This window comes from Coptis chinensis, chromosome 5 (genome assembly GCF_015680905.1).
Source record: "Coptis chinensis isolate HL-2020 chromosome 5, ASM1568090v1, whole genome shotgun sequence".
Classification (NCBI taxonomy): domain Eukaryota; kingdom Viridiplantae; phylum Streptophyta; class Magnoliopsida; order Ranunculales; family Ranunculaceae; genus Coptis; species Coptis chinensis.
This window is the reverse complement of record NC_141460.1, coordinates 4,967,353-4,994,345: the sequence shown is the minus strand read 5'-3', so window position 1 is coordinate 4,994,345 and position 26,993 is coordinate 4,967,353. Positions and strand designations below refer to the sequence as shown.

General features: G+C 37.1%; 1 protein-coding gene across 1 annotated transcript; it reads left to right on the top strand.

Annotated features, from left to right (window-relative positions):
* The first annotated feature begins 2,040 nt into the window (after positions 1–2,040).
* On the top strand, positions 2,041–5,117 carry LOC147496356 (uncharacterized). The gene is made up of 5 exons (XM_086562558.1): positions 2,041–2,625; positions 2,887–2,945; positions 2,999–3,476; positions 4,527–4,628; positions 4,716–5,117. Exons 1-5 carry the CDS (start codon positions 2,041–2,043, stop codon positions 5,115–5,117), a joined length of 1,626 nt encoding a protein of 541 aa, XP_086418684.1.
* Positions 5,118–26,993: the final 21,876 nt, after the last annotated feature.

Here is a 26,993-nt window from a genome sequence, read left to right as displayed (position 1 = left end):
TCATTGAGATTGTAAGGTAAAGTGTGCCCACATCGCATTAATCGGAGTAGCTTAAACTTGAGCGAAAAATCGAGTGGTTTTGGCTTGACATTTATGTGAGGACCTACTTAAGGACGCTTATTCGAAGTTTTCAGAAACTAACCCGCTAGACATTTCATAGTATTACTCATTGTATATATGTTTATTCGTAGATGATTGATTATTATGCATATATTAGCTTAGGTTTTCGACATGATTATTCTCAGATTCATTGCTAGTGAGATGTATAGATAATTGAGACATGAATGAGGAAACAATAGTTTTATTTCTTAGTCGTTGTAGTATAGTTGAAGTTTGTGAGTACCTTCATCGGAAAACTCTCACGAGGCTATAACTCGGTCCACTAGGGAATTCCTAGTGGTTTAAGGCCTTGTTGCATATGGTCAATGCAATCGCGACTCTCGAAATAAACGAGTAGATAGAACTCCATTTTTGGTCACTTATTCTAATTTCTCATCTTTGCTTGAGGACAAGCAAAATGCTGTTTGGGGGTGGTTTGATAAGAGCCCAAAATTGTAGTTTTAACCCTATAACAGTCATACTTTGAGACCAATTATGTGAGTAATAATTAAGAGTTAACACTGATTACGTGTTTTTATGCATTTCAGGTTTCAAAGTCCATTATGTGCATAAATGTGCCACTTTAGCGAGATAAAGGAGCTAAGGTCGGTTACTAAGGAGTTCCGTGATTAAAGGCCAAGATTCAAGAAGACAAAGCCTTTCTAAAGCCCGGGCCAAAAGCTGAAAAGTCGCTGGTGAAACAAAGACACAAGTCGTGAGAACTTTCGAAAGCCGTATCTTTGGACTCAGACCTCGGAATTGGGCCTACCTTATATCAAAACGACCGGCTCGGAAAGAGCTTTCCAATGGTTTTAGCCTTGACCCAATCAGAAGAGCAGAAGTGGACGAAAAGTCTATTGAAGCCAACTGCAGCTGAATAGGCCTTTTTGGACTGAAAGAATTAGGTTTTGGGCCTGATTCTCTGGCCCAAAACATGGCTCCAAGCCCATGCACGATTTTTGGATCTGGAGATATAAAAACAAAAGCTTAGCTCTTTGTTAATGGTAGCTAGTTAGACCTAAAACAATATAGATAATTCTAGATCTAGTTTAATTAATAAAATTAAGTTTAGTTCCATTTTCAATTCTTGTTTTAGATTAAGTCTTTGAATCATTGTTCTTGATTGATTAGATAAATAAAATAGTTATTTTATCAATTTCGAATTGTGTTATTTCAATCTATTAGATCTAGTTTTAATTATTGTTGGTTACCATTTCTTAGTTGTTAATTAGAATTTAATCATTGTTTAATTAGATTAGTAAATTTCGAATCTTGATAATATGTTTAGTTTAGATTCATATGGGAATGATTGCGGAATGATTCAAGGCTAAAACCTCCATTAGAGGGGTTGATGAAGCCTTGAGGAAAACTTAGTGGTATAGTGTAGAAGCATTGTAGAGTCTATTCCAATCTAGAAGGTCGTGATTCGCCATGAGAATGGGTGGACGACCTCACATGCTAGTTAGTACTCGGTAGAAATGCCATGAACACTAGGGATTAGAACTCGAAGTTCTTGCCGTAAGAACGTAAGAATCGAGATACAAGAATCTATGCTAGGCTATTAAGTTGGATTCGAGGTGGATTCAATTCCCCTCTAATCCTTTATCTAGATTCAAAACAATCATATTTCCATAGCATTCGTAGTTAGATTCAACATAATCAATACCATATAGGTATCGTAGTATACACACCTTCGTAAAGCTCTCATTAGACTTAAGACTGACTAATTAGATTAGAAAACAATTCCATGCTAGAGCACTAGGAGTGGAACGAATTTGTTACTCTTCTCTATTACGATAGAATTGAGAGTAGGAAACTTTGATAAGCATAAAGCATCATAAGCTAGTTTTAGTTTACTTACGTTTTGAGTTTCATCGTTCATTTCGTAGGTAGACTATCAAATTTATCTTATATCAACCACTTCTTCCTCTCCTCAAGGTTATGCGCAAGCTACATAGATTGAAAACTGACTTAAAGAAATGGAATTTGGAGGTTTTTGGGCACACAGATGTCTCCATTAGAAAAGCAGAGGCAAAACTCCTTCGAATGCAACAACTGGTTGATCAAACAGTGGATGATGAACTTCTTATAGCAGAAGTTATACAGAACGAGTTTGAATTGGATACAACCAGAGCTAATAGGTCTTCTCTTTTAAGACAAAAGAGTAGAACTTGTTTTAAGGATGAGGGGGACAGAAACACTGCATACTTCCACAATATATGCAGGGTCAAACAGGGGGCTTCTATGATCACTGAGTTGGTGACAGAGGATGGTACTGTGCTTGATGACCAGGAACAAATTAAGCAGTATGTAATAAGCTACTATGAAGAGAAGTATAGGGAGGTCCATGTTCAAGAAGACATAGAATTATTGACTGTTATACCCAAACTGATTGATGAGGAAGAGAACTACAGTCTCACAAGAGTGCCAGCTTATAAACAAATTCAAAAGACTGTTTTTAGCATGAAAATGGATAGCTCACCTGGACCTGATGGATTCCAAGGACATTTCTACTGCAAATGTTGGGTAATCATAAAGCAAGATGTGTGCTTGGCAATACAATCCTTCTTTATTCAAGGTTGTTTAGCCAGAGGATTAAATTCGAACTTTATTGCTTTAATCCCAAAGGATAATAATGCCAAGAAACTCAGCCAGTATAGACCGATTTGTATGGGAAACTTTCTCTTCAAGATTATTACTAAGCTTCTATAGTTGCGTCTCAATGTGTTGGCTGATGATATCATCACTAAGGAGCAAACTGGTTTTGTACCTTCATGATGCTCTCAGACAAGCATTTCCATGGCCTCTGAGAAGAAGGATAGATTTGGTGGATCTGTAGCTGTGAAGTTAGACATAACGCAAGCTTATGATACAATGAGTTGGAAGTTTCTTTTCCCAGTTATGCAAAGTATGGGTTTTTCAGATATCTGGATCAACTGGATAAGAACTATTGTAAGTTCGGAAAAATCTCTGCGTTATTTAATGGTGGACCTGTTGGTTTCTTTCCTATGCACCGAGGGCTTAAACAAGGTGATCCTCTTTCACCATTATTGTTTGCTATTGCTGAAGACACTCTGAGTAGAGCTATCCATTATCTCAGGGACAAAAACCATCTAAAGCCACTAACTGTCATTAAGAAAGTGGCAGCTCCAAGTCATCTTATTTTTGCAGACGACATCATTATCTTTGCAAACAGAGAGATAAGAGGGATCAAAAAGCTCAATCATATCCTGAGGAGGTACCAGAACGCAACTGGACAACTTATCAGTCAAGACAAAAGTAAAGTTTTTTTCAGTAACTTTACTCAGTCGAGAAAACAGGATGTGTTGTTGGAGTTGAATATGAAGGAAGGTTTCTTACTAGAGAAATATTTGGGAGTAAGTCTATAGCAAGGTAGAGTTACTAGGGCCTGTGTGACACCGATCTTAGATAAGATTCGGAAAAGGCTTACAAGTTGGAAGGGAAATAGGCTGTCTTTTCAAGGGAGGATTACTTTGATCAAGTCAGTGCTATGTAGCATCCCAGTTTACACCATGTCCATCTATGAATGGCCAATGGCTATGGTCAAAGAAGCAGAGGATATCATGAGGAATTTCCTATGGTCGGGTGATCCAAGTATAAGAAAGGGTGTCACAGTCAGCTGGGATAGAGTATGCAAGCCTACTTAGGAAGGAGGACTAGGGATTCTAAGGCTCAAGAAAATTAATACTGCGGTGTTAATGAAGTTGGCTTGGGAAGTATTAAAGGGTGAAACTGATTTTGCTTTATTCATGAAAGAAAAGTACTTCAATCAAGATGGAGAGTTTATTCAATCTTACAAACTAACCTCTGTTTGGTCGGGGATAAGAAAAGCTCTTGTGGAAGTGAAGAGTAGAACTCAATGGGTGATAGCAAGTGGTGACAATGTGGATATATGGAGGGACAATTGGTTGGGTAAGCAATCACTGAAAAGCATGCTCAATATCAATTCCCTGGAATTAAAGGGCTGTCGAGCTAAGGTTTGCGATTTGCTTGAAGGTGATAACTGGTGCATCCCTGATATGTTACAAGAGATAATGAATAGAGTTCACAAAAGTTTAACTGATGTTCTGAAATGCAGTCCTACCTTTGAGGATTATGTAGTTTGGTGCCCTGATCTGCTAGGAAACTTCTCAATGAAATGAGCATATGATGAAATAAGAAAGAGGAGGCCGACTATTACATGGAGTAAGAGCGTCTGGAATAGTTGTATACACCCTTGAACCTCAGCGCTGGCATGGAAAATTATTAAAAGGGGAATTGCAACTGATGAAAGAATTCAGAAAATAGGCATCTCTCTGTCTTCTTCCTGCCGCTTGTGTGGAAGTGCTGGGGAATCTACACATCATCTCTTTTGGCAATGTCGGTTTGCGCAAGAGCTATGGGATTGGGTCAAACAGGTTTTTCAGGTAACCACTGCTATTAAAAGTTTTCCCGATACACTAAAGATTAACCAGAATTGGAGTCCTTTGCTGCATGATCTGTGGAAGTCTTGTGTGGTTGCATCTCTGGTAAGTATATGGAAAGAACGGAAAAAGGTGTAGTTTGATGGGAAGAAGCCAAAGCTTGGAAACTGCAAGTCGTTTGTTCGATTACAGCTGAGAATCACAGGTAAGCTGTCAAAGGGCCACTGTTACAACACCCCTCCTGAATTTGTGATCCTTCAGTATTGGAATGTGGGTATTCAGATGAGAAAAGTGCCGCAAGTTAAACAACGTATGTGGATTCCACCAGAACCAGACATTGTGAAACTTAACACTGATGGGGCATCAATAGGGAATCCTGGGCTATCTGGGAATGGTATTGCTTTCAGAGGGAACATGGGTCAATTCCTGCTTACACTAAGCATGAACATTGGGCCGGGGGACAACTATAGAGCAGAGTGCATGGCTATCATTGTGGGCGTCGAGACAACCCTTAAACAAGGTTGGAAGAACCTATGGATTGAAACTGACTTTGAGGCAGCAGCGCGAGCTTTTGCAACTGGGGATGTTCCTTAGATGCTACAACCTAGATGGATAATATGCACAGAGGGACTTCAAAGGTGGAGGATTACAACCATTTGGAGGGAAGGCAACTTCACGACGGACTTGCTGGCCAAACAGGGAGTATCTTTGACTGAGAATGAGGAGTGTATCACAGTTGGTAGGCCAACCTGGCTGCACAAGTGGGAAGCTCCATTCCAAATATTTTTCCGATTCGTATGAGTTTGTAATAGGTTATGATATAGACATGACTTGTAGAGAATGAAATAGGGGGCAGCATGTTGCCTACCCTATACACCATCCCCTTTTGTACTTCTGTTACAGTTTTAATGAATTCAAACTTACCAAGCAAAAAAAAAATCATAAGAAAAAAAAAAGAAAAATAGAAATATGTTTCCAAAAATCAAAAGAAATATCAAAGGTAGAATTTCCCCCAAATCAAATCAAAATGGAATACAAAAGCTTAAAAAAGCCAAGTATGGAAAACCATGTTAGAAGCAAGAAAGAAAATAAGGATTTCTCTAATATAAATATCTCAAAGACTTTATTTTGTCATACTTATCATTTTTGAATTTTCCATTCCAATTTTTTCTACACTACAACCTAAGACCTAAAACCTAATAAAGACCTCTAGCTCAATTAGGAGTAGGATAGTGTAATAATAAGTAGTAGATGTGAATTCTCGACCTCAGCTCCTCTGACTGTCATTGAGTATGTGAGGAAACGTGTGCCCACTGCACACTGGAGATAGCAAGACTTGAGCGGAAAAATAAGAGAGAAATTGTGTTTCGACACATACCTGTGAGAACCTACTTAAGGACGTTATCCAAAGGATCCAGAAATGGCCCTGCTCGTACATTTCATTGTAAAAGATCACTGCATGAATGCTCATATGTAGATGTTTTGATTATTGTATGTATATTAACTTAAATTTTGAAAGAATTAATTCTTGTTTTCCCCGCTAGTGAGATGTCTAGATATCTGAGATTAATTAAGGAAACAGGCCTTTGTTACTGAGTCGTTGTAGTATAAATGAAGTTTGTGAGTATCTTCTTTGAAAAACTCTCACGAGGCTATAACTCATCCACTAGGGAATTTCTAGTGGTTCAAGACCTTGTTGCATACGGTCAATGCAACCGCACTCTGTGAAATGAGACTTAGCTTAGGACAACACATTTTTGGCCACTTATCATTTTAATGTCTCTTCTTTGCTTGAGGACAAGCAAAGTGCTATTTTGGGGTGGTGTGATAAGCACCCAAAACTATAATATTAAACCCCGAGAGACATAGCATTTGGTCGATTATGTGTTTAATAGTCATGTAATAATTATATTTTCGTACTTTTGCAGGTTTCCGCAGTTAACATGAATATAATGATAAAACATGTATCGAAGTACGGGAATACTAGAATATTTGAAGTCTTCCCACTCAACCCCAGTGAAGCCCAACAAAGCCTGACTAGAATTGAAGTTTCCAAAGGAAAAAAACCAGTGCAGAACGGGTCCACATGTAAAGAAGCAGCAAACTTCTGAAGCTCACATCTTATAAATCTAGACGCTGACTTTGGCTAGTGAATTGCCAGAGCGACTAGGGCGACGAACTCTACGCAAAGACAGAAAGTTGTAAAAACGCCAAAATCGGCGCCACCACTGGACACACTAAGTAGACCCACTCTGTGAGCCCAAAAGACATGACGAGTCAGCATAGGCAGGCTGCAAGTGATGGTCACAATTTTATGCCACCTTGCAAAAGGAGAAGACACGTACCAATTCAAAGTTTGAATTGAATTGGGCTAAAAGACAAAACCAAACATAAAATTTTGTTTGACATGGAGCAAGAAGACAAAAACTAAAGAAAACAATTTCGAGACAAAACTTTGTATTTCAAAGTTTTGAATGTCTCAATTTAACAAAAAGACAAAACCCAATTAAAAGGCTTCACGAGAGACCAGCCTATATATATGTAAGTTAGGTTTTCAATATTTCCCCTTCAGCATTTTATGCTTTAGCCTTTGCTTATTAGTTAGTTAACTTTAGTTATTGTCTGTAGCTTCATTCTCGTACTTTACATTCCGTCATTTTCTCTTCCAGCAGCTTCAATACTATAAGTTATTTCTTCTTAATAAAAGTCATTTCTTTTCAAGTTTAATTCATGTCCTGCATTTACTTATTTAATGTATACAACAAGTTTAATTATTCCTCCAATAACCATGAGCTAATCCCCCCCCCAGGGGGAGGGTTATGCTGCTTATGTGAGAATCCGGATTGACACTTTAATGTTTTAGAATCACTACTTAGGAATTAGGTGTAGATTATACATCCGGTTCCAAAATGATTGAGACTGTATAAATTTGGAGTGCTGATGCTCCAGAACAGTCTCGCGAGAGACCCAAAATGTCTCGCGCGCGACTCTCTAGTGTCAGACAGCTCTCCAATTTGTCCAGCTGATGTAGAATCAAACCAGGAGCTAAAATGATATTCCAGAGATAAAATATTAGTTCAACTCCTTATGCTAGTGAGATGTGACTCAGAGATGTAGGCATTTCGCTAGGGATCAATACTCGACATCGTCTCGGGTTTGTCTATGAACTCGAGACGAATTAGAGCTGTAGTGATGTGGTAATATAAACTGTTAAAAAATGATTCTTGCATGAGTATGATTAACCCTCTCCCTGTTTCTCCATCTTTGTTTATTTACGTCGAAATCACCGTTAGTAATTTACATTATTTGCATTACCGTTAATTTAATTAAACCAACTAAAAAAACCTAAAATCCTACTCACCAAAAGTTGTAATTCCAGTTGTAAACCTTGCCGAGCCCTAAGGTTTGGACGATCCCTTACTCGACCTATCCTACCAAACCCACGTGAGTAAGGTAACTTCACTAAACGGACGACTATACGGACTTTGGACTTTGGACTTTGGACTTTGGTCTTCGGACTTCGGACTATGGACCTCGGACTTAAGTATAAAACCAATAATGTCAATCAACATTTTATCACTTACCAACTTCAAGAGCTGATTCGCGCTTCGTTACTCGTCTGATGTTGACTCGTGAGGTACCAAAACGATCAACATTGAAAATGCAACGTAATAGTATAGGGTACACTCACATCTAATGGTGGATGAAAAGCAGATGATGGAAAGAAATGAAAAGGAAATGTAGGGAAAATATGTACCGATAACAGAAGGAAAATTGTAATTAATTTTTTTAAAGGTTTTCAATATAAACTGGAATTTTAAAAAGGTGGGTCGTTTTAAGTCAAATCTCCAAGACTTGGAAGTTTTTGAAAACTTTAATCAATCCCAAACAGATGGTTGGATTACTCTCTTCAGCTGTGCCCAATGAGCAGGTGGCTGGCACATGAAAACCTTCAAAACTGAATTTTCACTATGAGGTTGAAGACCGGGGCAAGTTGATGTTTGAGAATTCGAGCACCAGCCTTTTCTCATAGCTCGTCTCTTACGTGCGGATGAACTCTTACCTAAACTAGGAATGATTTTCAGTATATGTGTCCATATCTTAAGCTACAGTTCTCTAGGAAGTGCTTGCACACAATCATTGAAACTTATCCATCTAGTCTTGCTAGGTGGAGGGTTTTTGTTCACTACAGAAGAAATTTTTGAAAGTTTTTTTTAGAAGAGAGAGATTGAAGAGGGGAAAAGATTTAAATGAAAGGGGAAAGAATTTTAAGAAAGGGAAATTTTGAAAATTTGTACAAGTTTGAGTCTTTTAACGTCAGATTCTCGAGACAAAATAGAGAGGTGGAGGCAAAAGATAGAATTAAACAGAGTGTAATATTACTTTGGGTTACTCTATTTGTTTAATTCTCGTCTGGAGACGCCTTTTTTTTTTTTTTTTTTTTGGAATTGGTTTTATCAAGAAAAATAGATCTCTAACCATATAGAGGTTTTGACAAGAAGATAAAATTATACGTGAATCCGGTATCATTTTGGTTACTACAGGGCATATAAGTTTCATTTTTATATCCTTAAGTTTTGAAAACTATGTAGAGATGTTTAAAGAAACTCGTACTCAAAAGCTGTGATTCTAGACACTACTACTTGAAAATAGATAATCTTAGGCAAATTTCGTGTCGGTTCCGTGGTGAACCCAATTTAAACAGACAGAGCTTCAGCTACGCGAGTAGGGGGATTTACTGCACAAGACCTGGAATGTCATGACTCGAGCAAATAGCTCGATGATATAGGCAACCCTTAGTAAGCAAAGCTGATCTCAAATTACCCCTAGATTGCATTGTTCTGGGGGTTGGTCTATGTAAAATCCATTGTCCGTTTTATTTTTGAAAAAGAAAATCACGTAACTATTGATGTATCGAGAATCATCTGACAATTTCTATTAACGAAAGAAAGATACATTTGTTTTTAGCTTTTTGGTTTTTATGTTCCTACATTACTATGATAGAAAAATATAAACTATAAAACTACTACAAAAAAATATCACTATGACGAAAGTGATCCTCCAAATAGAAGGTGCTTGAAATTAAGTGATTCTAATTGAGAACCTGCGTGGGGTTTGGCTTGCTCTAGATTGTGCACTTCCTTGTTTTGCAAGAAAGCGAATCTAGTGAAGAGGACTAGCTCTATTACTAGATACTCTAATATCTCCTCTCCTAATATCTAGTTAGCTCTATTTTGTAGCTATTCCAACCAGAGAGAAAGACGAAGCTCGAAACAGATAGAAATCACCCATAGAGGGAAAAAGTTTTCGAAATAAAGGGCTCAAACTGCCAACCATCCCACGGTATGGCATGCCTATGGAAGATGAGACATGCTAAACAGCCGTGAGAGACAACCGTAAGACACTTTCACTCAATCCCTATCACCCTCTGCTTTGTTTCACATCTCTTCTTTACAGAGGAAAGACTACTCAGCGTCAAAGGTGAAGATTGAAAGAAAGATGCTTATGTAAAAATAGGAAACGTAAAAACAGAAAACAGGAAATGAAAATAAAGAAAAGAATTTTAAATAACAAGAAAAGAAAAACTATTCTAAAAGGAAGTGTAAAATAAAGAAACGAAAAATTGTATGCTCGCTCCATAGGGGTACACTGCTCAAACGACGAGTAAAAGTGCTAACGAGGAATGCGCAAGACATATTGTGGCCTTAAGGCTCCGACATTTACAACCACACCCTCCAAGTGGAGAGGTCCGGTTACCTTATTGATGTATTTTATTAAAGCAAAAGATAGAATGGAATGTGAAAGAAATACATCAGAAATGAGGATTTAATCATCATAGATGGGATGATTATGAAAGAGTTTTTAGCGTTCCATCTTCGTTCACATCACTTGTTCATCTTACACGACTTCGTCGACGTACTCTCATACGGAAGTGAGCTTTATGCTCACCATAAACTGATAATCAAAACAGTTGGGGATCAACCCATAAAAACATATAAACACATACACCCCCAAACAGAATGAGATGATGCATGTGGAATGTACTATGCAGAATGATAAGAGCAAGCTTATGTAATGATAAGAGCCCAAAATTGTAGTTTTAATCCATTAATAATATTACATTTAGACCAATTATATTTATAATAAATAAGAGTTAGTACTGTTTATGTACGTTTGTATATTTCAGGTATTGGAGTCAAATATGTGAAGAAATATGTCACTTTTGCAAGAGAAAGGAGCAAAGGTTGGTTGCTAAGAAGTTCTATGGTTAAAACCTAAGTTTCAAGGAGAAAAAACTTTTTTAAAGCCCAGTCAAAGCTGAAAAGTCAAAGTCAACGCGAGCAGAAATAGATCATAAAAGTCAACAGAACTTCCGCAGGTCGTATCTTTGGACTCAGACCTCGGAATTGGGCCTATTATATGTCAAAACGACTGGATCGGAAAGACCTTTCTAATGGTCTAGACCTTGATCTAATCAGAGAAGTAAAAGTAGACAAAAAGGCTATTGAAGTAATTTCTAACAGAGAAACCCTTTTTGGACTTAAGTAATTAGGTTTTGGGCTTGATTTAATGGCCTAAAACATAGCTCCAAAGCCTAAGCACGAAATTTTAAACCTAGCCCTCTCCTATATAAATATGACTAAGGCAAAACTCTATAAACCTAACCCTCATTAGTTTAATTTTAATTAGCTCTCTCTCTTTTCTCTTTTGTTTTAAAACCTAGTTATTATTTTATTAGCCTAACCACCATTAATTCAAGTTAAGTTATTATTAATCAAGTAGTTCTTTCATTATGTCTTCTTCTACTTACGTTTATGATAGTCTCATGAATCATAGCTAAACCTCCATTAGAGAGGTTTGATTAAAGCTTTGATGAAGACTTGATGTGTTAATATAGAATAGTTGTAGTAAGATATTCCACTCTAGTGGGTAGTTAATTCACTATGAGAATGGGTTTCAATTGCCTCACATACTAATTATTAGTTGGTAGAGATGCCATGAATAATTAAGGATAAAAAAGACCTAACCTTTATGTGAAAACATAAAGATTAGGGTTGCAAAAACTCCGTACTAGCATATTAGAGATTAATCAAGGTGGATTTCAAATCTCCCTAATTCCTTCTCATTCACATCTTCGTATTTAATTGCCATAGTATAATTTAGAATATCTTTAATATTAGTTCTCACCATATTAGTAAAAGCTATTAGAATTATTACTCTCATCATACTGTTGAATTGTTTAAGTTAGTGGAATTATTACGTTCTAAGCGATTAGGAGTGGAACAAATTCTGACTCCAGTTTTATTATAAGATAATCGAGAGTAGAACTTTGATAACAATAAAGTAAGATATAAAGCATATTTTTACTTATGCCGAGTTTAATTAGTTAAGTAGGAGTAAAGATATATTTTTACTTATATCAAATGGCGCCACTGCCATCTTAGTTGTTTTAGAATTAAATTCCCTTAGTTTTTCACGTCTACAATAACCCAATTCACCCACCCACCCTTTAGTTCGAATCTGACCGTGTGTGTTGTTTCTTGAAAAAAAAAAAAAAAAAAAAAAAAAAACAAGATTTTTGCTCCTGGAAGTCGACGGGAAATTTTTTCAAACAAGATTTCGAATGGCCTGCGCCCCTAATAACTCTATTTATTTCGAAAGCCAAGACCCTCTTGTTCTTGAAAAAAAAAAATTTCAACACAAGATTTGGAGCGCTTTTGCCCTTTGTTTACTCTATTTCGAAGCTGGCGCCCTTCAAGAAAGCTCGATTTTAACCGGGTTAGCTACCGGTCCTTGTTTTCATTGGAATTTGTTGTTTATTCAGTATTCCAAGCATCCACAGGAAAGTAGGTTCGTATTAAAGGTGATATTCATAAGCGTAACAAGGAGGCACTCAGGTTCTCCTTCTTTCACTCCTCGTCTCTTCTGTCAGAGGAGTTTTAAATTCTAGTATATCAAGTTGTTGCTTGACTGCTGTTAGTATTTCTTTCATATTGGACTTAGCCTTGCATGAGATTAAGGTTTGGTAAGAAAAAATCGTCTAACGTGATCTATTGTAAACGTCAACGCACACCTGAATACCACACACTACACCTGCATCAATGGTTGACGAAGCAGAGACTCCTCTCTCTGGTTTTTACAAAGCCCTAAACGATTGCCCTAAGTCAAGCATCATTCTTGCAAACCCGGTGGGGGATTTTGGAATTCCCCCGAATATATTTAATTTGTTACTGGTTTTTCATGGGTTAAACCACGAGAAACCTTATCAGCATATGCGTAGGATAGAACAAGTTCTTACCACATTCCATCATCCTACTGTAGGTTCGGAAAAAATTAAACTGAGGGTGTTTCCTTTCACCCTAGCCGATAAGGCGGCATCTTGGTTAACTGCCCAAACACCTAATTCTGTGGACTCATGGGCTAAACTTGTTCAATTGTTCATGGACCAGTTTTACCCACCATTGAAGACAGATGAAATGCTTCAAAAGATTCATTTCTTCTGCTAAAATCCTCATGAATCCTTTTCAGAGGCCTGGAATCGTTTCACTGATCTTCTCATTGAGTGTACACATCATAACCTTGCGAAAGACACGCTTATTCGTGCCTTTTTCAAAGGGCTTTTACATCATCATAAAGAGGTTCTTGATATAATGACTGGGGGTAGTTTCATTAGTAAAGGAGCTTCAGAGGCTTATAGATTTTTAGAAGATCAATCTAAGCGTAATAATAATTGGGGGGGTAATAATATCCCCCGCTCCGCTAATCCTTCTTCCACAGCAAAGGCTGCTAGTATGTTTGAGGTTAAATCTGATCCTGAGCTTAAAATTCTAATTGAATCTCTCACAAAAAAGGTAGAAGCCATTTCTATTCAACATAAGCCTATTCTTGTCATGAACGTCAACTCTATTCCATGTAATTTATGTTTGAATCCTGAGCATACCGACTCCTATTGTCCTCTCGTTTATGAACAACCACCCGCACAGCCGGATAATGTTTGCTCCATGAGTAGCCAACCTAACACACCTTGGAGACAAAATCCCAACTTCAGTTGGCGAAATAATCAACAAGTTACACCTCTCGGGTTTAATAATAAGAATGTTAAGCCATCGAACAACTACAACCCAGCTCATCAAAGACAATTACAAGGACAAAGTAATTATAATAATTACAATAATTATAATAATAATAATAATAGAGGTATCGTCCTGATTAATAACAACTATCACAACCCACCCGTTAATAATCAACGTGAGATAGTTCCTATCACACTACCTGTGACCACTACACATCCATAACCGGATCGTTTCGATGCCTATACATGGAAGCTCAATAACAAATTCTACAACAGATTCAACAATCCATATAACAATTAACCCAAGAGAAAGCCCAACCAAAAGGTGTGTTTCCAGGTCAAGCTATACCAAATCCTAAAATGCCAAATACAGCCTTTAAAGTAACTGGTAATACTAGTAATGAACATTTAAACGTAGGTGAGTTAAATGTCATCACCACTCTCCGTTCAGGCAAAGTGGTTGATAACGTCGTAACTATGCCCGTTGTTACACCACAAGTGGTCAATGAAAATAAAAATTTACTAGATATCGATATAGAAACTGAAGATCCTACCCTTGTAGAGGTACCAGTTAAACCACAACCCATGAGGAAAGCGGCCAAGGTGAAAACTCCTATTAACCCATATGCTAAATATAGAGAGAAACCACGGTTTCCCCAGAGACTAGCCATGTTAAACAAGGATACAAATTTTAACGAGATTAGGAAAGTTTTTAAAAATCTAACGATAAACTTACCTTTTCTTGAAACTATTAAAAAATGACCACAACATGTTAAGTTTCTAAAAGATTTGTGCACTACTAGACGGAAAACAAACATTCCAAAAGACGCCTTTTTAATTGAACAGTTTCACACTATATCTAAACATAATGGAATCGTTAAGTACAAGGACCCTGGTCGTCCTACTGTATAATGCACCTTAGGGGATACCCACACGACAACTGCTCTATTAGAGTTGGGGGCGAGTATTAACTTACTCCCTTATTATCTATATAAACAAATAGGTCTAAAAGAGATGCAACCAACTAAAATGATGTTGCAATTAATGGATCATTCTATTAAGTATCATAATGGTGTGGTTGAAAACGTGCTAGTTAAAGTTCAAGATTTTTACTAACCAGCCGACTTCGTTCTCCTAGACACAGAAGTCACTAACGACTCTGTTCCTATCATTTTAGGGCGTCCCTTCTTGGCAACTGCTAACGCGCTCATAAACTGCCACGATGGTTCGATGTCCATGTCCTTTGGCCACCTTTTTGTTGAGGTGAATGTTTTCAAAATGATGCAACAGTTACCCGATACAACTATCGATGGAGAAGTTAACATGATCGAGAGCTTAGCTCAAGATTATTTCAACAACACGTTTCCAGAGAATCAGATGCACCAATACCTTTCTTTCATAAGTTCCGACTTCAATGATAGCTCCTATGTAGAGGAAGTCAACACCCTTTTCGAGTCTACTCCTATCTTAGATCCTTCTGTAACTCCATCTTCTGAGTTTGAAGACCTCTTACCTAAACAAGTCTTCACTACTCAAGACGAGGACCCTCCGGAAGCCTTTCTACCCATTCCTCCCACCCCTATGCTTAAAATTCTTCATGCTGAGTTGAAATATATTTAGCTTGATCCGGATGGTAGTCATCTGGTGATCATATCTTCTTAGTTGTCATCTGATGAAGAGACACATTTGATTAGGGTGATTAGGGAACATTGTTCCATGATTGGTTGGTCCCTAGACCACATTAAGGGGATTGACCCTAGTGTATGCACGCATCATATATATTTGGAGGATAATGCGAAGACTTCATGCAAACCTCAGCATTGCTTAAACCTTGCCATGAAAGAGGTGGTTAGGGAAGAAGTCTTATAGTTACTCGATGCGGGTATCATATATCCCATCTCCGATAGCGAATGGGTAAGCCCCATTCATGTAGTTCCTAAAAAATCGGGGGTTACCATTATGCGTAATACTGCGAGTGAATATGTTTTCACATGAGTTCCTATGAAATGGAGGATCTATATTGACTACAGATGCTTAAATGCCATGACACGGAAGGATCACTTTCCTTTACCTTTTATAGATCAGATGCTCGAATGTCTAGCTGGTCATGCTTATTATTGTTTTTTAGATGGCTACTCTGGCTATTTTCAGATCATTATCGATCCTGATGACCAAGACAAGACTACCTTCACATGTTCTTTTGGAACATATGCCTATAAACAAATGCCTTTCGGCCTTTGTAATGCTCTTAGTACCTTCTAGCGGTGTATGCTTCATATCTTTAGTGACATGGTGGAGCACTTCATGGAAGTTTTCATATATGATTTCTCTATCTATGGAGACTCTTTTAGTGAATGCCTGTGTAACATTTCCAAAGTGTTAACATGGTGTGAGGAGAAGAATCTGGTTTTAAATTGGAAAAAATGTCATTTTATGGTTAAAAGAAGAATAGTGCTAGGTCATATTGTATCTAGCGATGGCATAGAAGTAAATAAGGCCAAATTAGATAAAATAATGTCTCTACCTATACCACAAACTATCCGTGACATTAGAGCCTTTTTAGGCCATGCAGGTTTCTATAGGCGTTTTATGAAGGATTTTTCAAAATTAGCTAGCCCTTTAACTAATCTACTTTTAAAAGATGTCATCTTTGATTTCAATTATGACTGTAAATAGGCTTTTGAAACTTTAAAAGCCGCTTTAACATCTACACCGATTATACAGCCTTCTGATTGGTCTAAACCTTTCGAACTTATGTGTGACGCTAGCGATTATGTTGTTAGTGTTGTGTTAGGCCAAAAACTAGATGATAAGTCCACCGTTATTTATTATGCTAATAAAACTTTAAATAATGCTCAAAGAAATTACACTACTACGAAAAATGAATTTTTAGCTGTGGTTTATGCTTTAGATAAGTTTCGTCCTTATTTGGTTGGTACAAAGACCTTAGTCTACACTGACCATACAACTCTTAGGTACCTTCTCGCCAAGAAGGATGTTAAACAGAGATTGATCTGATGGATTCTTCTTCTAAAAGAGTTTACCCTAGAAATTAAGGATAAACGGTCTAAAATATAGATGCCGATCACTTATCTAGACTAACACATGACAGTGATAGTGATTCTGAGTCCATACCTGATTCTTTTTCTGATGAGCATCTTTATTCTATTTTTTCTGCACCTTGGTATGCCGACATTGTGAATTATTTAGCTTCTAATATTATTCCTGATGTTTGGTCAAAGAATGAACGTAAATTTTTTTTGGCTAGAGTTAAGCTATACTACTGGGATGAGCCCTACCTTTTTCAGTATTGTGCGGATCAGATTATTCGTCGTTGTATTCCCCAGCGGGAATATAATGAGGTTTTATCCTTCTGCCATGACAAAGAGTGTGGTGGCCATTTTAGTGGTATGAAAATGGTAGCTAAAGTTTTTCAGTGTGGTTTTTATTAGCCAACCCTTTTTAAAGATGCCCAAGTTCATTGCAAAACGTGGGTTCGTTGCTAACAACTTGGGCGTATCACTAAACGTAATATGATGCCTTTAAATCCAATTATTGTAGTAGAAATTTTTGATGTATGGGGCATTAATTTCATGGGTCTTTTTTCTATTTCCCATTGTTTTATTTATATTCTTGTTATCGTGGACTACATTTTCAAATGGATAGAGGCCATGGCTTGCCATAGCAATGACCATAAGACAATTGTGTTTTTTGTTAAGGAATACATTTTCTGTCATTTTGGCATCCCTAGAGCCATCATCAGTGATGGCGGAACACATTTTTGCAATAGAGTTGTTGCTTCTTTAGTTAAGAAGTACAGAGTTACCCATAAGGTGGCAACTCCTTATCATCCACAAACTAGTGGCCAAGTAGAAGTCTCTAATAGGGAAATTAAAAAAATATTAGAAACAACAGTCAATCCTGATCGGAAAGATTGGTCTAAGCGTCTAACAGATGCCTTATGGGCGTATCAGACATCTTTTAAAACTCCTATAGGAATGTCTCCCTTTAGACTTGTGTTTGGAAAACCTTGTCACTTGCCCGTTGAATTAGAGCACGGTGCTATGTGGGCTATAAAAAGCCTGAACTTCAATATTGATAAGGAAAGTCTAAAGCGCAAATTGCAATTAAATAAGCTGGAAGAAATCCGTAGTAATTCTTATGATCTCACAAAGGATTATAAAGCTAACATGAAATGTGTTCATGATAAATAGATTTTGTGTAAAGAGTTTGTAGTTGGTCAAACGGTTTTGATTAACAACTCTCGTTTGCATATTTTCCCAGGGAAATTAAAAACCCGTTGGTCTGGTCCTTTTCTGATTACTGAAGTCACCCCTTACGGGGAAATCACCTTGGTAAATCCCAAGAACAACAGTACCTTTCAAGTTAATGGCCAACATTTAAAACATTTTATGAGTTAATGTCCCCAGATGTGGAGGATGTCCTTTTACAAGACCCTGTCTATGAGGACTGACCTTTGATGTTTAGTGTACTTTCTTTCATTTCCATATATTGGTAAGAGCACCATTAAGGTAACTGGGCCCTCTCTTTGGAGTGTGTGGCTGTAAGTACCAGATCCTAAGTCCACATTTAATGTAATTCACACTTTCTACTCTTGCATATTTTCTCGGTTTTTTAGTCATGTTTCTCTATGAAGTGATTTATGTCTTTATTGTTTTATTGTTTTCCTTTATATTTAACCTTATTTAATATATATATATATATATATATATCTTTCCACTCTTGCATATTTTCTCAGTTTTTGAGTCATGTTTCTCTATGAAGTGATTTATGTCTTTATTGTTTTATTGTTTTCCTTTATATTTACCTTATATATATATATATATATATATATATATATATATATATATATATATATATATATATATTAAAACCTTATAAATGATAATCTAGCAAGTCTCGGGAATCTGACTTTAAAAGGCCCACGTTTTTAAAACAATTTTTTTTAAACCCTGTTTTCAAAAATTGTTTGGGGGTGGGGTATTTGGTCTTTCCATTCTTGATCGCTTAACTTCCTATTTTTGTTGTTTATGTCGTTTAGTCGTACTTTGATTCGAGTTAACACTATCTATAAATTTATATTTCTTTTGATCATATAACTTATGTCATTCACGCATTTTGAGGCATTTTTCATCTTCTTATATGTCAACCACAGTTAGATTTGAGTTTTTTTTTATAGATCATTAGATTGTACGTTCTCTGCTGATCGTTTTCATAGCTCATTCGCCAAAATCGGACTGTTAACGAATCGGAAATTTTAGTTTTAAGTTTTACGAGGCATAGGATAGGATGGGTATTACGGATTTGTTTTGGGCTTGGGCCCAAACAATTTAAACCCTTCGCGGTCACGTGCCCCGCACGTGGCTCCCTTTTAAAAACCCAATGCGTTCTTTCTTTCTCTCTTCTTCTCTTTCATACTCAAGAACATAACCTGAACCCAGAAAAGCTTGAGCGCGCACGCCCTTTGGGCCAGACAAACTTGAGCACGCCTGCGTCCTAACCTCCACACAAACCCTATTCAAATTTCGATTGAGTGAATCATTCACTATTCCCCACCTTACATTCACCACAATTTCCAAATCCAAAACTTAATGGCTCCTCAAACCCCAAAGATTCTTCCAGAACAAGTTTTTAATCAAACACAATTTTCACCCTTTTTTGGTACCGAGATGTGTATTAGGAAGTGGAATGGGTTGTGGTATTCTACGGATGATTTTTATCACACTGACTTGGTGTTTGATTTTTATAAGAAAAGGGAGATTGATGGTCGTAGGATTTTTGTAAAGGTGAATGGTAGTCAGAAGGAATTGACTACAGCAGTGTTGTCTAAGATTACTAGCATTGAGCAAAGAGACATCGTAGTCACAATGCATGAATCTCAGTTTGGTGGAATCGGTCCTTTGATGACGGAGACTGTATTGGAAGGACTTTACAATCCTGGCTCACATTGTGTTCGTCAAATGTCTTTGAGATGAAACCAGCTGGCTATGGCTCAGTGGGTTGGTAGGAATGTTATTGCCACCATGAAAATAAGTGACATCAATTTGAGTTGTCTGCACATTCTCTAAACCGTTCAGGAAAAGAGGTATGGGTTTTGCATCCTTGACTTTTTGTTAAATGAGATTAAAGCAGTTGGTAAATTGACCGCAGCCTTCCCTACATTGATTATGAAGGTTATGTTGGATTGGGGATGTGTTCCGAAGACTGGTCAAATTAAGTTGAAGTTGCATGAAAATGCACGTATTTATGAGGAATGTATTCAAAAGGATTGGCATTTACTTGAGGTTAGGGGTGCTGAGATGGTATTGGATGAGGAAGATGAGGAAGACACAACATGTTTTGATGCAGATGCTTTGGAAAGGGCTACTATGGATATAGACCGAGTCTCATTACTTCATCGTGGCCTGTGAACTCTCCATAACGAGTATGAGACGATTCGTACAGGCCAACGTTCTCTGCATAACCTCTGTGAGGCTATTCAGACTAGGCAAGGTACTATTTTCCCTAGCCAAATAAACTTCCAGGCTAACGTGGAGACTCTCATCTAGAGTAATAATGAGCGTTGGGAAGCCATGGATGCTTTTATGGAGCAACAACGCACGTTTCAAGTAGAAGTTCTACGACGCCTGCCACCTTATGATGGTTCTTCTTCTGCTGACTCTGGAAGGCATGTGATAAACGTAAAAAAAATAGTTTACTACAAAATGAACGTTAAACTCAAAATGCAAGAAAACTAAACTAAATTACGAAAAGCTATCAAAGATTTCTATACTCTCAATTCTATTGAAATAGAGTGGAGTAAAAAGTTTGTTCCACTCTCAGTTCCTTAGTATTGAAGTTTTCTACAATTGAGTAGTAATCCAAAGTTTAATGAGAGCAATGGTGGAGGTTTTATACTATGACGTGAATTGAACGACAAGATACTTAATAACTAAAATGACATATATAAAGATGTGAACTTTACTACTTTTAATTAACCAATACTTCAAATCTAATTAATGACTAAGAATTGAATAACAACAATGGAAATTAGATCTAATAAATTGAAATGACAAAAATTGACTATTTTATTTATCTAACTAAATGAAGAACAATGATTCAAATGATTAATATAAAACAATGAATTGAAACTAATTAATTTAACTAATTGAATTCAAATAAAACTAGATCTAGAAGCTATTTTAATGGCTATTTTTTTACTCTAACCTATCTACCTCCCCTAACTTAAGAGCTAAGTCTTATTTTATATAAAGGAGGAGACCAGATGCACAATTTCGTGCATGGGCTGAGGAGCCATGTTTTGGGCCAGAAAATCGAGCCCAAAGCCCAATTTCTTCAGTCCACAGAGCCCGTTTCAGCTGGCTTCGACTTCAGCAGACTTTTTGTCCACTTCTACTCCTCCGATTGGGCCAAGGCTTGGACCATTGGAAAGCTCTTTCCGAGTCGGTCGCCAAGGTAGGCCTAAATCCGAGGCCTGATTCCCAAGATATGGTCTTCGGAAGTTCTATTGACTTGTGCTCTGTTTCTGCCCGTGTTAACTTTTCATCTTTTGACCGGGCTTTACAAAGGCTTTGTCTCCTTGGATCTTGGCCTTTATCTCAGAACTTCTTAGCATCCAACCCTTGCTCCTTTATCTCGCCAAAGTGGCACATTTCTGCACATAATTGACTTTACTACCTGAAATACATAAAACACGTAATCAGCATTAACTTTTATTTATTACTCACATAATTGGTCTAAAAGTATGATTATTGAGGGGTTAAAACTACAGTTTTGGGCTCTTATCAGCATGAACGTTGTAGACGTAGGACGGATGGCTCTGACCCATCCTCATCTCGTGGCTAGTTTTTTAGTTGTATTGTTGTTTTTAAGAATATTTCTCTGTTTAGTATTATTTTTATTCCCAGTTGTAGTTAAGTAGTTAATATTGAATTATGTATTTGATTATTACTTAAGTTTAAAGTTGGTTTAATTTTTGGCGTATGCTATGTTTTTTATGGATCCCACCCTTCCGACTTGTTTGGGGGTGACATTATTTGTTTGGCAATGTCGTTATCATATCCACATTTTCCATTCGAAAAAAAAAATATTGTCCTGCTTGATAACTATCGTTTGTATGCGCATCATGCCAATAGAGTGTCGCTAGAATTAGCTACTCTTGGTTTGTGCAACCTCAAGGATTAGAAATTGGATGATTGCTATTTTTAATTACAGCCGAAAAGCTATCGGTTTGATTTTGGACTCTGCATCTCGTCTGTTTCTATTTTGGATTTAGAAATCTTTCTTTTTCCATCATATTGCCTTAACAATTTGGGCAACTTGCGGAACTTAGATTAAGAAACTTGGGTTATATAAATACATGGTTCGCTCTAGACTTCACACTGCACCATTATTTTTCTTCACACCGCACCTCTCAATTTCACCTCTAAATTCTAAAAACAGTACTCGGAGCGCGCACACCCTCTCTTTGCTTTATAACAGAGCGCGCTCGCGCCCAAGGTCCTGGATTGCAGAATTTTCCTTTGTCAGAATTGCGCACACGCCCTCTTCCATAGGCCATTCGGAGCGCGCCCACGCCTAACCTCAACATACCTCCAATTCTTTTTTTCTGGGGTTTTCCGCACTCACTTCCAGGAGTTCAGTAGTGTATTTGTTTGCTATGAATTCTCCTCAAATCATACCGGAGCAATCCTTTGAAGAATTGCTCGAGAGTGACACCTATGGATACTGGTTCCGCGACAGGATTGTGCAGTCAAGATTGCAGAATCTATTGGTAAGTGCTGATGACTCTTATTCTCCTAAACTTACTGCTTATTTCTATGATAATTGTAAGTTATTTTATTGAACAGATGGGGAACAAGTGTTCTCTGTCACCATTAATGATATGACAATGAATTTCAGCAATTTTTTAGTAGACTTTGCTATTGGGATGGCTATGCCTGCTCCCCGAAACTCATGGGGCTATATGTCGGATAATATATACCTCTATAACTATGAGTATTTTCAAGAGACTTATGGGGTGGGGATTTTTGATGTAGAGGAACAAGGGCAAGATAACGTAGCCCTTGGTAACCTGTCCCTTACGTAGGCACTATCATGTTCTTTATCATGCTGAATATCTTAGGGGAATGGCGGTTTTCTTCTGCGAATAACGCAGCTGGTGACGTTTTCCTTACTTTAGCTGAGGGACGTATACTATATGACATTCCCTAAACCTTAGTGTCCAATTTAGCACAAGCCCATACTATGAAGCATAAGTACCTTCTTATGCCTGTCTTGGTTTGCCGCATCATGGTATGTTTCTTTCTTGATTTTTGTACCCGCTACACGGATTGGGTTGGGGTTGACATTATGTGACCCACCAATTGCATTATACACTCTTTTTGTGCTATGACTTGGCCGGGGTGGAGGCTACAACCTCATTGGGTTACCCCTTACACCCCATCAGACCGAGTAACGCTTAATAGGTTAGCACGGGTTGATGATAAATGGCGTGAGGTCTGGCAAATTATCATGGCTTGGCATAATGCAAAGGAACCTCACTTCTTTATAGAAGAGGAGGACAATGCTTAAATGCTGGATATGAGGTACTCTTCACCGTGAGGGTTAAACAAATTATAGAGGATCTTTGAGGCAAAAGGCTAGTGTAAATTTGAGGTTCCTTTGAAATGGACGATGGGGGTGGAGCAGTGGTGGTAGTAGATGGTTGGATTGCAGGAGGTAGTAACTTAGGTGGTCGGTTGGTGGTGAATCCTCACACGCTCTTAAGAACTCATAAAATTGTTCATTTAGCTTAGCCAAATCCACAAAGTTGTGGTCTTTGGCTTCATCCTAAAGAAATTCATCTATTTCTACCATCGTTATGTTTTCATCTGCCAAACTAAATGGAGATTCACATTGCTCTAAATAAGTTACTTTCTCTTTTTCTTGCACATTAATTTGTTCATGCCTTAGATTAGAATTGGTGATCTCTATTTCCTTACCCTCATCATCTAAAATAGTATGAGTTTCCTCAATGGCATCATTCAAATGTGTTGAGGGATTGTCTATCCTAGTGCGTTTAGCATTCACAAATGCCTGGACATGCTCAACAGGAGGGTCCATATTAAGAGAATGTCAGTAGTTAAAAGATTCTTCCTCAGTCACATCTTTATAAATATCTTATAATGTGTCATCGTTATATTCATCGTCTGATTAGGGATGTAAAAAATATCCAAGGGGGACGGGGCTCCACAAAGACCAGACCCTAATAGGGCGGGTATGGAGGGTGCTAAATGGGGATGGGGGCGAGTATAGGGAATGGGGTCCCCTACCCAACCCCGCCCCAATTAAGTTTGTAGTGCATGTATATATATATATATGTTAAAATATTGTAAGAGTAAAAATCAAACTCAAGACCTCATTCTTGAAACCATTATCATTTTTTCACTAAGCTAATGCCAAATTCATAAAATGTCGTTAATATACAAATGAAAAATAGTTTAACTAGGTGATAATAAATAATAATTATTTTGTAAAAAGTTTGTTAATGGGGAGTGGGGCGAGCATGGGAAATCCAGTACCCAGGTGGGGTGGGTATGGGGAATCCCCGACTGTCTCTCAAGTGGGGATAGAGAGGGTATGGGGAATGAAATTGAAATCGGGGATGTGGATGGGGATGGCAAACCCGCCCCCGACCTGCCCAATTTATATCCCTATATATGTCTGATGGATCAATGGGAAGTTCCTTAGAGGCATCGTTCAAATTTGAGTGGGCATCCAAAACAAGTCCTAAAGAGTCGTCTTCAAGAATTTTCTCATCTAGGTAGGGTGCGGAGTCAACACAATGGTTAATGGGAGGGTCATGGGAAGGTAATGGTTCATAAAATTCAGGGTAGGTCTCAACTTGGTCAATTGGCTTGGTTACGGTGACATTATTTTCCATTTGTTGGTCGATCTCTAGTAAGGTTGAAAGCTCTGTGTTAGGTGAAGAGAGCATCAAAATCATCTGTGCTATGTTCTGAAGTATTTTGGTATTTTTGGCCATTTGTTCCATAAATGTGTTTGTTGGCGGAATGGAGGGTTGGTTGTATGGTTTTTGCCACTAAGTAGGCGTATTGTGTGTCAGTGGTTCTGGTTGGTATAGTGATTGATAGTCATTATTATTGGCGAATGGACTCGATATGAGTCCCTCTGCGGCTAGAACTTGGGATATGGCTTGTCAATGACTCTGGCAGATCCCGTATTATGATTGACAAGGTGGAAGATGAATGGCTGGTTGATCGTTTATGGTGGAACTTGATAAGAGCCCAAAACTGTAGTTTTAACCCCTTAATAGTAGTACATTTAGGCTAATTATGTTTATAATAAATAAGAGTTTATATTATTTACGTGTTTTTGTATATTTCAGGTCTTGGAATAAATTATGTGAAGAAATACGTCACTTTTGCAAGAGAAAGGAGTCAAATTGCTTGCTAGAAAAGTTCTATAGTTAAAGCCCAAGTTTCAAGGAAAAAAAACCTTTTTAGTTTACTTATTAAACAAACTAACACATTCTTCTTCATATTGTTGTTTAGGTTATAAGTGAGATAGCATGGTCGCTCAATTAAGTTTGTTTGGTTGATTAGCAATTTGTTGGATGGGTTATGTAAATTGCATTGTTGTTGGATTATGAGACCTGATTTTGAATGAAGCGTACGAGTTATTGAATTTTTTTCTCCATAAATAAATCATGTAATATGAACAAGTTCTTGGACTGATTTATGTTGGTAATAACAACATGATTCTTGTTTCCATAATGGACTTGAGTTATCAGGGTGTATGAATGCATTGGTTTACAAGAATTTCAAATTTACAGGAATTTTTAGATTTACAGCAAAAAAAAAAAAAGTTATGACGGCTTCCAAAGAACTCTCGTGTTACATACCAATTCTTGATAGTTTTTAGTGTTAATTTATTAACGCTTAAATAAAAACAGTCATAAAAGAAGGTTTAATTCTTGACGCATTTTCTAGTAAACTATGGAAGTTAAGTAAAACATGTCAAGCACAAGGATCCAGTTATGACGTTTATAAATGAATTTTTGTCATATTAAGTTCGAGCTTTTATGTCAGCTTGTCCATACCCACCATCAAAATTATATGTCATTAAACTTGTTTTATGACAATTTTTACCCGTCATTATAAGTCTTTTTAAGTAGTGAGGAGATGATGAAGGTTTAGAAATAGTGAAATCTATCACCACAAATTAGTAAAATGGAATAGATTTCACTTCTTTAAATGTTATATCTAATTGGCTACAATCTAGATATAAATCGAACCTTTGTAATTGAGTTATAATCTGTAACAATCAATTTCAAGCATGTACTATATCTCTATCAGTGCATATTGAAAGCTCTGGCCTTTAATTTTTATGGGTAGAGATGAATCTCTTCAAACCCTACACACAAAAATCAATAAAACCCAAGCAATATAATTAAACTAGTTACTTCTATTCCGCTACCTTTCCTCTTGAAGCAATGAGAAAGTTATTACCTATAATTATTAGAAGACAATTATGAAAGGACGTAAAAAAAAAAGGAGGGGGAGATTTTTGGGCCAATACCCCAGTGGGCTTTTCTTCATCGATCTTTACTACGTATATAATGCAATTTATAATGCAGTTTATAGGAGCTAGCCGTGTAGCTGTCATGGTGTCCATCCATTTTTTGTGACGTTTCTTCCCTTTAATTATAAATAGTACGTTCTTTAAATGTGTGTAAGGGTGTATTTGGAAATATAAAGTATTTTTTGTTTTTTTCTTTAGTTTTATCAGGAACCCACCAATTTTTTGTCGGCCATTTTTAGTATGAATTTTGTTATTAATCATTTTCTCAGGGACCCACCATATAATTTTGTAAAATCAGGTATTTGCAAAGCACGTGTCAATGAACTAGTCTTAGTTAAACTCTCCCTTAACTTTGATTTGGACTTCTTCCAATGGACTTCTCTTGGACCAATTGAGAGCCAAGGGGGCTTCATCTCCTAGCAATATATTTTCATGTTAAAATATCGGTTTTGTTGAAACATCACCATTTAAATGTCAGAACTTACAAAAACATGAAACCCTTTATTATCCCACATTATTAAATATTAATTATATAATTGGCATAAGTAAAATATTATTAAGTGATTTAAACTACAGTTTTGGCTATCTATTACACCATCTCCAAACAACATTTTGCATGTCTTCAAAAAAAAAAATTAAGACATTAAAATAGCTAAGTGGCCAACTAACCGATTGCACTAAACTTTCTCAATGTAAAATCATTATTGCGTTGGTAGCTGGACTTCCAATATAACAATTATTAGCAGTGCACTGCACCACTCATGCTCCTTTCAAAGTGACAATGTAACATT